Source organism: Lipophrys pholis (genome assembly GCF_963383615.2).
Source record: "Lipophrys pholis genome assembly, chromosome: 4".
In the NCBI taxonomy this organism is placed as follows: Eukaryota; Metazoa; Chordata; class Actinopteri; order Blenniiformes; family Blenniidae; genus Lipophrys; species Lipophrys pholis.
The window spans coordinates 31,813,631-31,828,295 of NC_137637.1; the positions used below are offsets into that span (position 1 = coordinate 31,813,631).

Below are 14,665 nucleotides of genomic sequence, written 5' to 3' on the forward strand. Positions count from 1 at the left end.
CACACCACAAGTAATTCATAGGATTCACATTAATTTGAACCGAATTCAGAAAGGTTCCTGATTTAACGGTGGTTCGGACAATATGAGGTTCGGGCTGAAGGTAAAGAAAACACAGAGCTGCGTTCTTGTTATTTCTTCGATGCTCAGCAGGAGTGTGTGGTGTGATCCTTGACCGTGTGAAGACAGACACTCCACAAAGAACATATACAACCTTCATCAAAATAAAATAAAAAAATGAAGAAATCAAGCTCTGTTCTTGTATTGCTTCATGGTCTTTATGTAACAGAGGTGGATGTGAGACTCGGGACATTTCACCCTGAGAGGTGAGACTATCAAAGGATGGGGTATTACTAGATTCATACAATAACATATGGGATACTTTGTCTTGTGTTTCATTGTGCAACACACTTTGTTTACACAGAGACGACCAGCAGGGAGACCAGCTCACCACCGCTTTGTGGGAAGGACCAGTATCACCTATAATCTTTTACAGGTGTGACTTTACTCATCACTTTCACAGTGGAAAATAAATATGTGAAACTGAATCTCAATTTACAAGATGCCCCCCCCCCTCATTTCTGTGCTTATACTTTTAGTTTGTGTACACAATATTAAATTCGGAGTTTCTTAAGGGTTAGCGACATACCTTACATCTCAGCCAGAATCGATGGTTTGAGTCCAAAAACCTGCCAGACTGTTATTTCACATAGTTAACCACAAACCATTTATAGTCTATTGGTAATTCATGTGGTCAATAATAGTGATTTTGGAAGAAAGCAGCTTAAAATGTTAAAACATACAATAAAATTCACAATAGTTAAAAAAGAAAAGCCATAAAGTTTTATTAAAAAAACTGAAATTTTTCAAATGTTGATATTGTCAGGTCAAAACAAAACGATAAAAGAAAAACATTTAATCTAAACACTGCATTTGAAACATGCCGTCACCTGGTTTATCCGTCATGCTCCTTATACAGGTTAATTATTCCCCCACTGTAGGATCTACATTTTAGTTTATACACAATGAACTCAGCTACTTCAGTTTAGCTTATAGCGCAAAATCAAATCACACTACAGACCTGCAGACAATAAACAAGGCAAATCATGTCTCATGTCTTTTATTTTCTGTACAAATAGACAAGACTTTGTATAAACTGTACAAACTTCACATGCCAGAGATTAAACAAAAAAGGAAAATAGCACTGAATACAAAAGAAAATCTGTAAATCAAGAAAGTAAAATTCACTGTGCATATGTACAATTTATAAATTATATCACCAACACTCAATGTTTTTGTCTGGTTGAGGGCAAGAGGTAATAATCGGACTATACACTAAGGAATAATTAGTCTTCTTGCATTTTCTGGGTTGAACTCCACCGCGACCAGGAAATTGCTTGAGTTCTGTCGACTCATTCCAACTCGGTGAAGCGTGCGAACATGGCTTTGCGGACAGCGTCTTTGTACGTGTCCGAGGCAGAGAGCGTGTAGTTGGTTCCTTTAGTGCCCAGTCCAGCTCCCTTCGTCCTCAGCTGGGCCTGAAGAGGAAAGCCACAAAGCTTAGTAACTTTGAATTTTACGTGCGTACTCGTGCCGACAGTCGGGGGTGGGGGGGTGAGTGAGGCATGTACCTCGATTGGCGTCGTGATGCCCTGCTGGTTGCGACCAAGACCTTTCCCCTCCTTCCAGCCCATGGCCTGCAGCATTTTGTTCCCGATGTTGTCACTGTTAAGGCCGTCTTTAGTGGGCTGCTCGTAGTTTCTACATGCACACACAAGTCATTTCATTACATGTTGCTCAGAGGAAACAAAAGAACACGAGAGGGTAAAATAAAACTGATGCTCACATGACCGGCGCTGGTTGGTTAAATTTCTTCTTTTTTGGCGCCGGGGGTTCCGGGATGCCGTATTTTTCTCTCCGCTCTGCTGCTCTGTCTCTGTATTTCATCTGTTCGGATGGGAGACGCAAATGTTTCCCATTTCAAAATCCCATCAACGCTTATAAAGTTAATCATCAGTGATTTGGGTTATTTTCAATTAAAGCCGAACCTCAGTCTCTTTCCTCTCCAGCTCCTCCAGCTCCGCTTCTGTCATTTTGGTTCTGCGGAGAACTTCCAAGTTTTTCTACAAGAGACCGCCGCCAGGTTAAAGACGATTTCTTGATGAGAACTTGGCATTTTAAAGATTAATGACAGGACATGGGACATTACCTTGTGAAGGTCAGAAAGCTGCTGATGTCTAACTAGACCTTCTTTATTGGGGAACTGCCGTCTACACAGCAAACAGGCCATTTTCTTCCAGTCGGTCAGCTTGTCCTGGATTCCGTCGGCAGAATCCAGTTCTGCTGCTGCCGCCGCCGCTGCTGCTGCCGCGCCTGCTCCTCCTTCTTCAGGGTCGCTGTCGCCGCTATAGGCCGCCACCAGGGCACACTAAACACAACGTGGAGAAACAAGAACAAGCATTAGTGCAAATTAATACAAAAACATGAGCAGTATATTGGTAAATCCATTCAGATATCTTTTATATAAGCTGAAAAAAATTTAAATAAAAACTGAGGAATACCTTGGAGGTGCTGACAGATGTGGCTGGTACTTCCTCTTCAGGGCCCCTCAGCATCTCTGGCATTAGTCTTTCTAGACCTGCCTGCTGTAATATCACACAAACCAGATTTAAAAAAATAAATAAGAAAATGTGCGAGTAAAACATTCACAGTGAATCTATATGATATACCTTCTTTTCAAACAGTGTGAATCCAGCATCAGCTGCCGCTGCTTCCTTCCTCTCTTCTTGACTAATTGGCTGAAAGCTGCTTTTGAAGTTTTCTTTCTGCTTGTTGAGACTTTTAGCCCATCGCTCCATGTCTTTAGCAATCTGAATGAAGCAAACAGATTTAAATAAAGAAAATTATATAAGACAACCAGAAAAGGTTTCGTAGACATGTTCGTTTCAGGTTTTATTACACAGTACCTGCTGGGCAGTCTTGCTTTTGGGCTTGTCCTTTTTCTCTTTGCCTTCTTTTGAATCTTTGCTGCCGGACGCTGCAGAGCCACTTGCTGTATTGTCATTTTGTCCAGTGTTGGCGGTGGCTGGAGCGGGAAGGTACGCCTGCTTCTCGCTGTCCCAGTACAGATACTGCTGCGTCTGAGAGTTGTAGTAATACTGAAATGCAAAAGCAGCAGGAGCTACGATCAGACCCATCCAAACTCTCAACAACACTGCTGAAAAGCTAACATCTCACATGAGAACTGCTACTTACATGTGTGTTTGGGTCATAGTAGAGGCCGGTTTGGGGGTCGTAATAGTAGCCAGAGGACTCATCATACTGGTAGGTAGATGTATCAGGACCAGCTGTGACGTGTTAAAACACAATAATAAAAAACGTTACAAAAATGCTTTTTAGCAACACACAGGATGTGAACTGGGAGACAACTGAGCTGTTTTTCATTCTAAATATGTTCATACTCGCGCTGCCGTCCAATGTCTGTCCAGGGGCTGTGGCGGTGCCGGCGGCATTAAGAGCAGCAGCAGCCGCTACAGCGGCAGGCGGCAGAGATGCAGCTTCAATACCAGAGATAAGTCCAGTCTGGGGTTTACCCTCCAGCTGTTGAGCAAGTGGCAATGCCTACAATGAAAGTAAAGGTTGTTAGGTCATTGGAACAATAAATATAAGCGATATAGTGTAACTGCTGAAAGAAAAAGGAGAGTTGACATTACCTGTACAGCAGGCTGTGCAATGATATGGGGCTGATAGACTTGTGCATGCTGTGAGATCACAACCCCAACTGCAGCTGGAACGATCTTCACACCCGGGGCGGCTACATTTTAAAAGCAAACATTTAAACATTGACTCTACTTGGCAAAAAGATGCAGGTTTGAACATAAATGCAGTTTGACAACCACTATATGAAAAAGTAATCATTTATGGCAATGTGTTCGTAAAGCAAAGAATGCCGTGTACCTCCAAGAATCCCATTTCCCTGAGAGGTGCTGGCTCCTGCTCCTTGCTGATAGAATGGCTGATAGTCCTTTTAAACAGTGAAGGAATATTATCAGGAAAAAAGTACAGCCTCATGTCTCGTCTGGAGTCTGTTAACTCTTACAATGTCCTGAAACTGCCACTAGATGTTACTACAGAGCAACATTTTACTGAAAGATGTCTTAAGCAGTTTGAACCTCTGTGTTCCACTGACCTGTGAGAGTGGAGCGTAGCCCTCTTGCAGGTAGCTGTACTCCGACATTCCGTCTGCGCTCTGCTGAGGCTGACAACAAAAAGTTTTAAATCACGTCAGCACTGGGAAATGACAAATGGCGGGATAATGACAGGAACGGAATCTACCTGGCTTGAAGACCACTGGGCTGCAGCAATAGCTGTGCTCGCCACAGAAAAGGCACTGACACGATTACCATCGGGTAGCAAAAGATCCCTGACAGGGGCAAAAAGCAAAGATAAGCATATTCCCATTAATCCAATTTGAACATAGCGGAATCTATCTTTGCATATTTATGAAAACAATCAGTTTGAGCTGTTGCACAAATAATAAAAAAATAAAAATAAAAAAAAAATAAAAAAAAGGATTAAAAGAATTCAGGACGACTGCTGCTAATCCTTCCCATCACAAACCCAAAGCACCTTGTTTACAGTTTTGTACTCACTTTCTCGCACTCTTGGCATAATCCACCCCGATTGTTTTGCCATCTAGTTTGAGGGGAGGCTGCAGCCCCTGTAAAATGGTGAGCAGCTGAGAGGCCTCCTGGGAAATACATTAAAATGACAGACTTAGTGATCAATTTTAGGTTATTTTCTCCCCCCTTTTGGTCCGTACATGTTGGAAGATACTTTACCAGCGGAGAGGACAGCTGCACAAAGGCAAAGCCTCTGTTCTGGCCCGTTTGTTTGTCCTTGATGAGGCGAATGTTGTTAGATGAGAGATTAGCATACGGTGCCAGCGCCGTCATGATGGCTTCCACTGTTGTCATAGGAGCGATATTTCTCATTATGATGGCTGTAAGGAAGGACATTTAACGGTTAGGAAAAACCCGCAAAGGTTGGTATGTTTTATTTCAAAACCAGTTCATCTCAGGAAAAAATCAAATAAAATGTTCTTACTGTCGCCATAGAAGTCTCCAGTAGGTTGAGTTTCAGAAACTCCAGCATTGTTGCTTGTTTCACTTTCTGTTGAGAGAATGACAGAAGTAAGACGTGCATTAACATAAACCTTCTGAGACACATTATTTAAGAACTGGAGCTGAGGTTTAAGGTGGTGCCAGAATAATGGTAATAAACTACACCTTCACCTTCCTGCAAGTTTTAGCCTTGTGTTCTGATCAAGAAGTCATGACAAAAACATCCATGCTGTTATGTCTACACCCTTTAGCAGTATCTGACAAGACTCCACATCAACCTAGGGTTCCTCATGTTTGTTATACTCCAGCACAGTTGCCTCAGGCTGCCCGGATGTCTGCAGTCAGTGGCCTCTTGTTGGTTTAACTACTTACCAGCTTTGGCTGCTCCACACCTGAAGCACTTCAGCCTCCTCCGGAAATTGTACAGGCCACACTGCAAGTAACCGTTCACATCATTTTGATTATACACCTACTAAAGCCCTGGACAGTACTGCCTCAGAGAACAGGCATTTTGTTTTTGTTTTTTTTAATTGATGCTGCATACCATACTTACTTGAGACACAGCTTAAAATTCACCACTTATCCAATTGTAGGCGTGTCGAAAATTACGCTGACGTAACTAGAAAATTGTATCTTTCATGCCTATCACGTGTACGTGTGTGTGTGTGTGCAGTGTTCTGATGAGGCATTGTTTACATAATGTAACCGTGATTCATGAACTTACAGTGCCGCAGAGCCAGTCCTCAAACTTGTTTCGGGGGTGACTGTAGTGCATGTCCACACTTTTGCCTTGGATGGTCAGGCGTTTCTGAAAAAGGAAAATCAAATCATTCAAATGTTCATGGCGAGTGCTGATCTCATCAACAGAGCTAGCAGTTTTGGAAGGGAGAGAAGGGGGAGAGGGGCCCCCAACAGATAGCCTTTGAGTTAAGACAGGCACATGATGTGTATGTGAGCATGGTGTATGGTGCTCTTTAAGTGTTTGGGACCCGTGTGCCCAGGCTGAGCTGGAGCAGAGTGTACCATGTGATCTTTAGACATTTTTGTATGGGATTTCCACAAAAAAATGTAAGAGGAGAAAATGTCTTGGGAAAAAAAACAAAAACAAAAATAAAACAAAAGAATAAAATCCTTTTCTATTGAAGGGCAAGCTTCACACAATAAGGTGATACTGCGTTTTCAAAATACTATTCATAAGGCCCTGATCAAGATTAAGCTAGAAGCAGATTACTAAAAAAGATGACCTTAAGAACTGCAAAGAAAATCTGCAGCTGCCACTGCCAGTGGGGCTAACTTAAGGACATACCTATCAAATGATTACGTTGTATATCCTAAAAATCAAACATTTTCTATGAGATACTCATTTCAATCCATGAGGGTTTATCTGTGCAGTTTCCACACCAGGTAATCAGTACATTCTGGTTGCCTTTTTTTTTTTGTCAGATCCCCAAGATTAAAACTAGACTTGGCGATTGTGAAGCAACCTGATTGGTCTCCATCCATCGGGTAGCATCTTGCAAGTGATAAAAGTCCACGAAGGCGAAACCACGGCTTATACCTAGAGACAGCATTCAAATATAGACGGGAGGCGTGTTAGTTAAGAGTCCATGGGCATATTATTCAAACTCTTCCACAAACTGCTTCACGACCCAGGCCCAGTTTGGTACACAACAGGCCGCTCCTTAGGAGTTATATCATTGTAAGAAAAAGATTTGTTGAACACTACTGTTCGAACCACACTCAAACGAGAGTGTGTGCCAACTGACTTGATAGCTTTTACTAATATTCTTACTTACCTCCAACTGATTCACAACGTCCTGCAAGGATTGAAACAAATGAGATTTTGATCCTAAGTAACTGATATAACTCTCTTAAAGCTGCTAAAGGGAAAATGGGTCTGAATGGAAGCAGATTGGCCCTATGGTCAAAGAGCGGGGGGAGGTCACGGTCCATCACTCATCTGGTTCTCACCTGTTTTCTTTTTCATCAGTCTGACATCCACTGGCTGGGGTCCCTCCAGCTGGTCGATGGCAAAACAAATCTGAAAGACAGTAGCAGACCACATCATAGAATGATTCATAGTTATCACCAAAGACGCTCTTTATCTCACGATGTACAGTAAGGATCACACAAGACAAGTTCTATGATGTCAGGCAAGTTTAAAAACTTACATCATCCTCTGTGATATGAGGCGACAGACCCCAGAGCATGATGGTCTTGCTTTTCTTCTCCTCTCCTGGCTCCCTTCTGTAATCCTGCTCTGGGTAGTCACCATCTGAGTGATAACCATCTTCTGATCTATCACTATTGCGTCGTTTTCTCTCTCTCTGCTGTAAAAAAACAAAACAAAACAACCAACCATATACATATGTAAATAATAATAATAATAAACAGCTGTTAAAAATCACCCCTAGCAAAACAAATAAAAATATTAATGAAAATAAGTACCTCTGGACTGTCTCTTGATCCTCGGCGATCACCTTCGTAACGTTCACTTCGTCGGTCCTCTCCCCAGCGGCGCGTGTTGTGATCACGTTCTGGGTCCCTCTCTCGTCGGTCACGCCATTCGGATTCATCACGGGATTGATCAGAACCATATCTGCCACTTCGCTCAGTCCGGCTTATCCTATTAAGAGGGATATCCAACTTTAGTTAAGGATATTGGTCAATTAGTCAATACATGCTGCTGTATGAGGAAAATGTTTAGGAGTGGACTGTAGTTAACACCTGATTAATCATCTCCTTGCTGCCCTCACTGTAACCAAAGGACAGTGAATCATAGATGACATGCAAAGTGTGCACACTATTTAAAGCAATACTTGTGTTTGAATATCATTCACAGTCTGTTACATATGACATTACTAGGAGAATGTAGCACAGACATTATGAGATGTGAATTTGCTTTGTTTGGGGTAAATATGATTTCAATGTAGGTAGTTGAGGCCAAGAAAATACAACCTACTTCACTGTGACACAATGGCCTCCTCTGTAAATGGAACCACAAGAGGGTACCCATTTTTAAATCAATATTTACCCTTTCTATCCATGATGTGTTAAAACTGTTTGGCACAATTGACTCCTTGGTGAAATTGTAATTCAACGTCAGCTGTGATTCGGGATATTGTCTACGTCACTCGATCAATACTAGTTTACATTTAAATATTACATTGGTAGACTTGGTAGACCTTCTCTCCTTTTTACACACATTAGAGTTTTGATTACAATAAAACAGTTGGCTGGAAAAAAAATAAAAAAAAGAAGAGCCACAGCAAGCAGGACGATCGACGTTTGCAAAAAAAACATTCCCACTCACCGTTTATCGGCGCCCATGTTTTTTTTTTCTTAACTCCGCACTCACACGACCTCTATAGGGGAAAAAAACACAAAATCGCACAGCTTTAATCAACGCATATTTAGCTGAACATTTCGTGACTACCAAATGAAACAGACTGACTCGTGTCACGTGGAAGTATCACGCTAAACGAAAGCTGCCAGACTTTAATGATTGTAGACGGAAACATGGAGCCCGACTGGATCGGCGCTTAACAAATGGACACAACTTAAATAAAACCAACGACACTAAAGAGAGGCGGGGTGAGACACTTCAGAAGACAATTCAGTTGCAGGTAACTCACCAGTGTAAGTTTGTTGATTAAAAAGTTATATCACGAAGTATATATTTTTCAAAGTATCAGGAAAAAAATTGGGCAAGAAAAATCATCTCACGTCCACGGGCTTTCATCAGCAAAGGCTGCTTCTTTATCCCAGAATGCACTGCGGTAGAACCCAATGCATTGTGGTGGGTGTGTTTTTTTTGTCCTTTATTTACCTCGCAGGCACACATCGCTGCTGAACAGTTTGTCGCTTTTTCTGTTACTAATTTATCATATTTTGGGTTAGCATTAAAAAAGACATCGAGCAAAAATGGATATGTTTTTAGGGTTGTGAAGGCGTGTGAATCAAATGCAATTTTATGAGGATAAAGGCGAAGCCTTCTGCCTGCCAGGCAAAGCAGAGGAGACGTCCACCCACGCTCTACTTATCCACCATTTTACTAGATGCTTCTTTTAATCTTTCTGTACTATAAAGAAAAACTATTTCCACTTTATTTAATGCCTAGAATCTACTTGTTTTATACATCCCATCGAAGACCAACCAAATAATTAACATGCCAATTTTATAGAGAACAAACCTCCAGCTCACACATTCACTGTTGAAATCCTGATGTGCTCAAACATTGTAAAAACACTTATTTAGGTACGAGCCACTATTATTTTCCATTTATTGCACCATTGAGGTCAAAAGAGATGTCGTGTGTCGTGTCCTACCATCTCTACATTGAATATTATTAATAAATTCTGTATAATTACAGCAAAATGTGTGAGTTCTCCAGACACAAAAGGAAAAAAACAAAACAAATGGTCAAACAGTGCTTTATTTTCACATTTTATATGAGTTGATTATTTTATATATGCCATCTCTTTCATCCAATAGCTATTAAAAATACAAGTAATAATGTTTGGGTCTTTTTATTGTAGTTTTGTGTCCAACATCATTCACTGAGTCACTGTTTATCATTTATTACAGTATTTAAATCCTGAAACATCACCAAACAGTTCACTGTAAATGCAGGCCCCAAACAAAGGCGACGACACAATATGTTGTTCAGCTTGGCACACAAGAATGTTTCCCTGTTCTTCCCCCCCCCCCCCCCATAAACCTCTTTCAGTAATGACAATGTATGCAACACAAAAATTCAAAAAGAATCATATTTACTTCGCAGGATTTTTTTTTTCTTTAACATATGCCTTTAGGGTTTAGTTTTATAATATTACGGATTCCGACACACATCTTCTATACAAATGAGTCATGAGATAAAACAAAACTAGGTCATATAATATAAAAATGGTCCACATGGTTTCCAAAAAGCAGAGGGTGGACTCCGTCACATGTATTCCAAAACATTGAGGTGGGACGTGGAAGGGTAACTGGAGGTTTCTGTATGATGGGTCCTAGGTCAAGGTCTCCCCTTTTGTCACCTGTATGGAGAAACATACATGTTTGTTAGATCGTTCACACACAAAAAGACACTGGATCCTGATCATATTTAGAGCAGGGTAGGATGTCCCCTGCCTTTGCCTGTAGTCAGCTCAGATGTGGTCCAAACCCCTCAAACATCAACTCATTAACAGAAGGTGGATGGATAAATGGATAAATAGATGAATAGATAAATAGATAAATAGAGGAATAGATAAATAGAGGAATGGATGAATAGATTAATAGATGAATAGAGGATTAGATGAATAGAGGAATAGATGAATAGAGGAATAGATGAATAGATAAATAGATGAATAGATAAATAGAGGAATAGATAAATAGAGGAATAGAGGAATAGAGGAATACTCACTCTGGCCTCAATATATTCAATCCTCCTTTCCAGCGCTGTCAGCTTCTCGTTGAGGGTGGCCAAACGAGATCGACACGACATATCTGATAGGGATGGAAAGTTACTTGTTACTGTTTGATGTGATTTTGTGTTTTGTTATATATTTATATTTTATACGTGCCGCAGCTCCGGAAACCAGAATGTAGCATTAGCAGCTGCGGTAGCTACCAGCTCTTTAACCCCTTTACTGCAACCCCGCATTTTGAAAACGGGTCTAAAAAAGAAATCACCAACAAGCGAATCAAATCACAAAAGTATTTCGACGCCAGACTGTTCTTTTCCGTCAAAACGTCGGTGATGAACCCAGCTATCCGCTCAGCTAGGTGCTAGCTGGGAGTGGCCATTTAAAACGTCAACACTGATGCTAGCAGCAGCTGCGGGGCTCGCGCCTGCAAGCGAACTGCACAGACGTCCACATTAGAGATCGTCGCAACCGGTATAAAAAAATAAAAACAACTCACCGAATGAATTTAGGAAGTCGGCGATTTTCTTAATACTGCTCGTAATCACTTCTATATACTCCCGATTGGCCCAGTCCTGGTGGATCTCGCGCTGCACTGGGTCTTCCTGGCCCGCCATGTTGGATGAGTCGCGGCTCCGCGCAGCGTTCAGTTGAGGATAAAACACTTGTTCACCAGGAAGAGGACGGGGAAATACTAACTACAGTTTGAAATAAACATAGATTTACTAGCATAAAACACTTGAGTTCACCAGGAAGAGGACGGGGAAATACTAACTCTACAGTTTGAAATAAGCATAGAGTTATTAGCATTTAACACTCTACTTTCGTAGATCATAATAGATTCATTAAAGGGCTCAGATCAACAAACTTGAAGAATTGGACTGTAGCCTATAGTATTTTTTTTTCTTAGGTTGCTGTTCATTTGGAGTTTTTTTTTTTTTTACATGAACACCGACTTTTAACGAATAATAATACTTTTTATTTATATATGTAGTGCTTTTCAAAAATACTCAGACACTTTAGTCATATTATAAAATCAGCAAACACTGAAATAGAGGAACATCGTAAAAACAATTCATAATCCCCATGGCGATGAATAAAATATCTATCTATCTATCTATCTATCTGTCACTTCATCATTTTGTATCACCTTGTGGTCATTTGTCTCATTGTGTTTCCATCCATTCACGCTGATAGAGAAAAATAAGAGTAAACAAATTGTGTTTTGGTATTTGAACAACTGAGGATTTCAACAATTTGCCATGACTCAGCATTTTACAAATTTTCTTTTTATTCTGGTTTCAATTTTCCCCCCAAAAAATCTGTGATACACTTTACACAGAGTGGTGCAGTCAAACCTTTACATCTTCATCAGAATCTTCCCTCAGAAATGTTTCAGGAAATGTCTTCATTTAGTAAATAGTTTGAGTAACCATTATGTACTGAAAGTATCACAAACTTTGTACCATTGACTTGAGTGTGAGACGCCTGCTAAAATACCATCAATGCCTGTGACTACTGATAAAATTTCTCCTTCCAAGGTGGTCACAACTGTTATTCTCCACAGCCACTCTCAGCACACTCTACTTGACTCGCTTAAGCAGCTCTTTAATGTCAGCTTCAATATCAATGGTGAGGAAATTTCTGCTGTAGCGCTTGTACGGCTCCCCATCAGGGCCAATCAGGAACTTCTCAAAGTTCCAGGACACATCATTCCTACAGACTGGACTCCAAATGATGAACTTTGGGTCGCTCATGAGAGCCATGGCATCGTCACAGGGGAACGGGAGTTTTTCCTTCAGAAAGGCAAACAATGGGTGGGTGTCCTTCCCATTAGCGTCCACCTTCTCAAGGAGCTGGAACTTTGGTTCAAAGCCATTTCCTGGACGGATGTACTTCAGAGACCTTAGGATTTCATCATTCTTGCAGTTCTCCTGAAAAATAAATGCATGATGAATGCACCAAGAACTTTATAAAACAAACAAACAAACAAACAAACAATAAACCTAGGTAAATGTTTTCAGGCACCTTGAAATCCACTATTCAAGTTTGGAGGTCCTTGTACACGGGGTATTTAGATTTTCTTTTGTTTCCGTATTTTTTATTTATTTTTTCCTATTGAATCATTTCACACAAAAATATAAGCAATCCCTACAACTCTGATAGAAAACATTATGCCGAGTTGGCAAATTTAGATCTACAATTGGGACTGCGGATGGAAAGTAGCTGAGCTGAATCTGTCATATTTACAGCACTGGGTGTCTGTTCGTCAATATGCACTGTCCCATTCAAATAAATTAATAAATGAAATGGAATGAAAACAATTAGAAGCAATCATAAAAATATTACTACAATATACCCCAAATCTGCCAACAATAGTGAACTGATACCATGATGATAATAATCATACAGTGACGATAATTACTTAAGAATCACATGTTTTTCATTATATCAATTATTTGAAAACTACAGCAACACGTTACAGAGGCTTTTTGTGAAAGATCCGAGTGCATCACTTTTAACTATTAAAATTTCCTGCGAAATGATTTACTCAGGTAAATGATCAACTGTGAAGTATACTGCAAACACTTGTTTGGTCCTACAGATTAACAATATTAACAACAAAAAGTACTGGGATTTCTATCTTTAGTTCTATATATTAATGATACAAGTGCACGATTACATTTCAAATCTTATTGATGCTTTATAGGCTCAAAGAAAAACCAACGAAAACAAACATGACTCACCTGATGGCCGAACTGGTTGCAGGGTACACCCAGGATAACGAGTCCCTCGGTGGAGTATCGAGAGTGCAGCTCGTTCATCTGAGTGTAGTCCCTGGTTGTTGTTCCTCAGAGTGACGCCACATTCTCAACGAGAACTACTTTCCTCTTCAGAGCGGAGAAACTCAGAGTTTCTCCAGACAGCAGCTTGGCTGTCAGGTCGTAAAACCTCTTTAAATTCCCAGCCATTCTAAGGAATTCCGGATTATTTGACCGAACAAGGTCAAGATTTAGAGTGTGGTGAAAGAAGAACCCTGCTCTGTTTATCTTTAACCCATAAAGGTTTTCTCAAGTCCAACCCCTCACGTCAGCCGCCGCTTTGTTTATCAGTGCGCCCATACACCATGCATTAATGTAAGCTCGCACTGAAATGGACTTCAAAATAAGAGTGAATGAAATCCGTAAGGTAGTTATCGAAACACAAATTAATACTACTGCTAATCATAATAAGCAACAACAAAGCTATTAAATGAGTGCATTATTAATACTTGAATAACCAGTAAGAATCAAATAAGAATAAAACGTACTGCCTGCAGAAGAAAAAATAAACAAATAAATACCACAAAACAAAACAAAACAAAAACTAAACAACAATCTCAGTTTCAGTCAGTGGGGTGTTACTATAATACAATAAACATATTTTCATCTCATTCTGAAGACGTCTTTCAGATTAAAAAGCTAAACAAAACAGTATATCGTTGCAAAATTCAGATTAATGTTAAATTAAATCCCTCCGTTGCCATAAACCAATTTCACTTCCGATTGATAGTAGACCAGTTCAGGATGTGACATAAAATAATACCCCTCTGAAAAAGCAAAAAAAAAGACTGTTGCATTACCGCTATCATCTGGGTCTATTGTTCTGTTAGTTCCCATTGTGCCATAAGAAAGAATTGTAGAGCAGTTATAAATACATACAGTAACTGACTTAAAATGTGTTTTGGTTGTTTTTTGCTTTGACAGGCCATATTAATATTTCATTATTTATAGTTTGTATTCATGATACAGGCAACTATTTTTATTTGTTGTTATGTGTTATTATTAGCAGTAGTATTAATTTGTGATGAATTATTTAACTAAATGATGACGAGAGCTTGTTCACTGGAACGTTACTTTTATTTTGAAATCCCTTTCGTATGCTCTTATACGGTAATGCATGGTCTATCGGCGCACTGCTAAACAGACGGCGGTTGGCTTTTACTATGTTTTCTGAAGGGAGGGCTGGCTTAATACCAGTCTTCTATCATAGAGCGGGACTTACATGTAAACACACCTCTCGCTGAATTCTAACTTTATTACTTATTTATTATAGTTGTTTTTTTTTTAACTATCGTTAGGATGCCTGATATTATAC

The 14,665-nt window shown here is 40.1% G+C and overlaps 3 protein-coding genes across 5 annotated transcripts; all 3 read right to left on the minus strand.

The window, feature by feature from the left end:
* Nucleotides 1–1,101: 1,101 nt before the first annotated feature.
* On the minus strand, nt 1,102–8,902 carry rbm5 (RNA binding motif protein 5). Of its 3 annotated transcripts, XM_080462133.1 has the most exons (26): nt 8,756–8,893; nt 8,434–8,485; nt 7,569–7,746; nt 7,292–7,450; nt 7,092–7,161; nt 6,917–6,937; nt 6,605–6,678; nt 5,845–5,928; nt 5,493–5,553; nt 5,104–5,169; nt 4,839–4,999; nt 4,650–4,747; nt 4,333–4,420; nt 4,187–4,255; nt 3,955–4,021; nt 3,711–3,811; nt 3,459–3,618; nt 3,253–3,344; nt 2,964–3,155; nt 2,727–2,867; nt 2,559–2,642; nt 2,207–2,425; nt 2,046–2,120; nt 1,844–1,944; nt 1,629–1,758; nt 1,102–1,535 (listed from the first exon to the last, which is right to left on the minus strand). In XM_080462133.1, the coding sequence occupies exons 2-26, from the start codon at nt 8,448–8,450 to the stop codon at nt 1,410–1,412; spliced, it is 2,634 nt and encodes an 877-aa protein (XP_080318259.1). In that variant the 5' UTR covers nt 8,451–8,485; nt 8,756–8,893; the 3' UTR covers nt 1,102–1,409. The 3 variants fall into 3 exon arrangements, with proteins under 3 accessions (XP_080318259.1, XP_080318261.1, XP_080318260.1); XM_080462135.1 differs by lacking the exon at nt 6,917–6,937 and having other exon boundaries at nt 8,756–8,902; XM_080462134.1 differs by lacking the exon at nt 6,917–6,937 and having other exon boundaries at nt 7,077–7,161.
* A 636-nt stretch (nt 8,903–9,538) lies between these two features.
* brk1 (BRICK1 subunit of SCAR/WAVE actin nucleating complex) lies at nt 9,539–11,366 on the minus strand. The gene is made up of 3 exons (XM_080461458.1): nt 11,028–11,366; nt 10,528–10,610; nt 9,539–10,159 (listed from the first exon to the last, which is right to left on the minus strand). Exons 1-3 carry the CDS (start codon nt 11,143–11,145, stop codon nt 10,133–10,135), a joined length of 228 nt encoding a protein of 75 aa, XP_080317584.1. The 5' UTR covers nt 11,146–11,366; the 3' UTR covers nt 9,539–10,132.
* On the minus strand, nt 11,304–13,667 carry gpx1a (glutathione peroxidase 1a). Its single transcript, XM_080461457.1, has 2 exons — nt 13,276–13,667; nt 11,304–12,462 (listed from the first exon to the last, which is right to left on the minus strand). The coding sequence occupies exons 1-2, from the start codon at nt 13,498–13,500 to the stop codon at nt 12,112–12,114; spliced, it is 576 nt and encodes a 191-aa protein (XP_080317583.1). The 5' UTR covers nt 13,501–13,667; the 3' UTR covers nt 11,304–12,111.
* Between the last annotated feature and the right edge of the window lie 998 nt (nt 13,668–14,665).

What these genes read in the sequence shown, in the direction of transcription:
- brk1 (XM_080461458.1), bottom strand. Translation starts at nt 11,145, where the DNA reads ATGGCGGGCCAGGAAGACCCAGTGCAGCGCGAGATCCACCAGGACTGG. An exon ending in CGACTTCCTAAATTCATTCG is followed by an intron (nt 10,611 to 11,027) that starts GTGAGTTGTTTT and finishes CATCCCTATCAG; the next exon opens with ATATGTCGTGTCGATCTCGT. An exon ending in TTGAATATATTGAGGCCAGA is followed by an intron (nt 10,160 to 10,527) that starts GTGAGTATTCCT and finishes TTCTCCATACAG; the next exon opens with GTGACAAAAGGGGAGACCTT.
- rbm5 (XM_080462133.1), bottom strand. An exon ending in GATCAAGAGACAGTCCAGAG is followed by an intron (nt 7,451 to 7,568) that starts GTACTTATTTTC and finishes GTTTTTTTACAG; the next exon opens with CAGAGAGAGAGAAAACGACG. An exon ending in AGGACTGGCTCTGCGGCACT is followed by an intron (nt 5,554 to 5,844) that starts GTAAGTTCATGA and finishes GGTTACTTGCAG; the next exon opens with TGTGGCCTGTACAATTTCCG.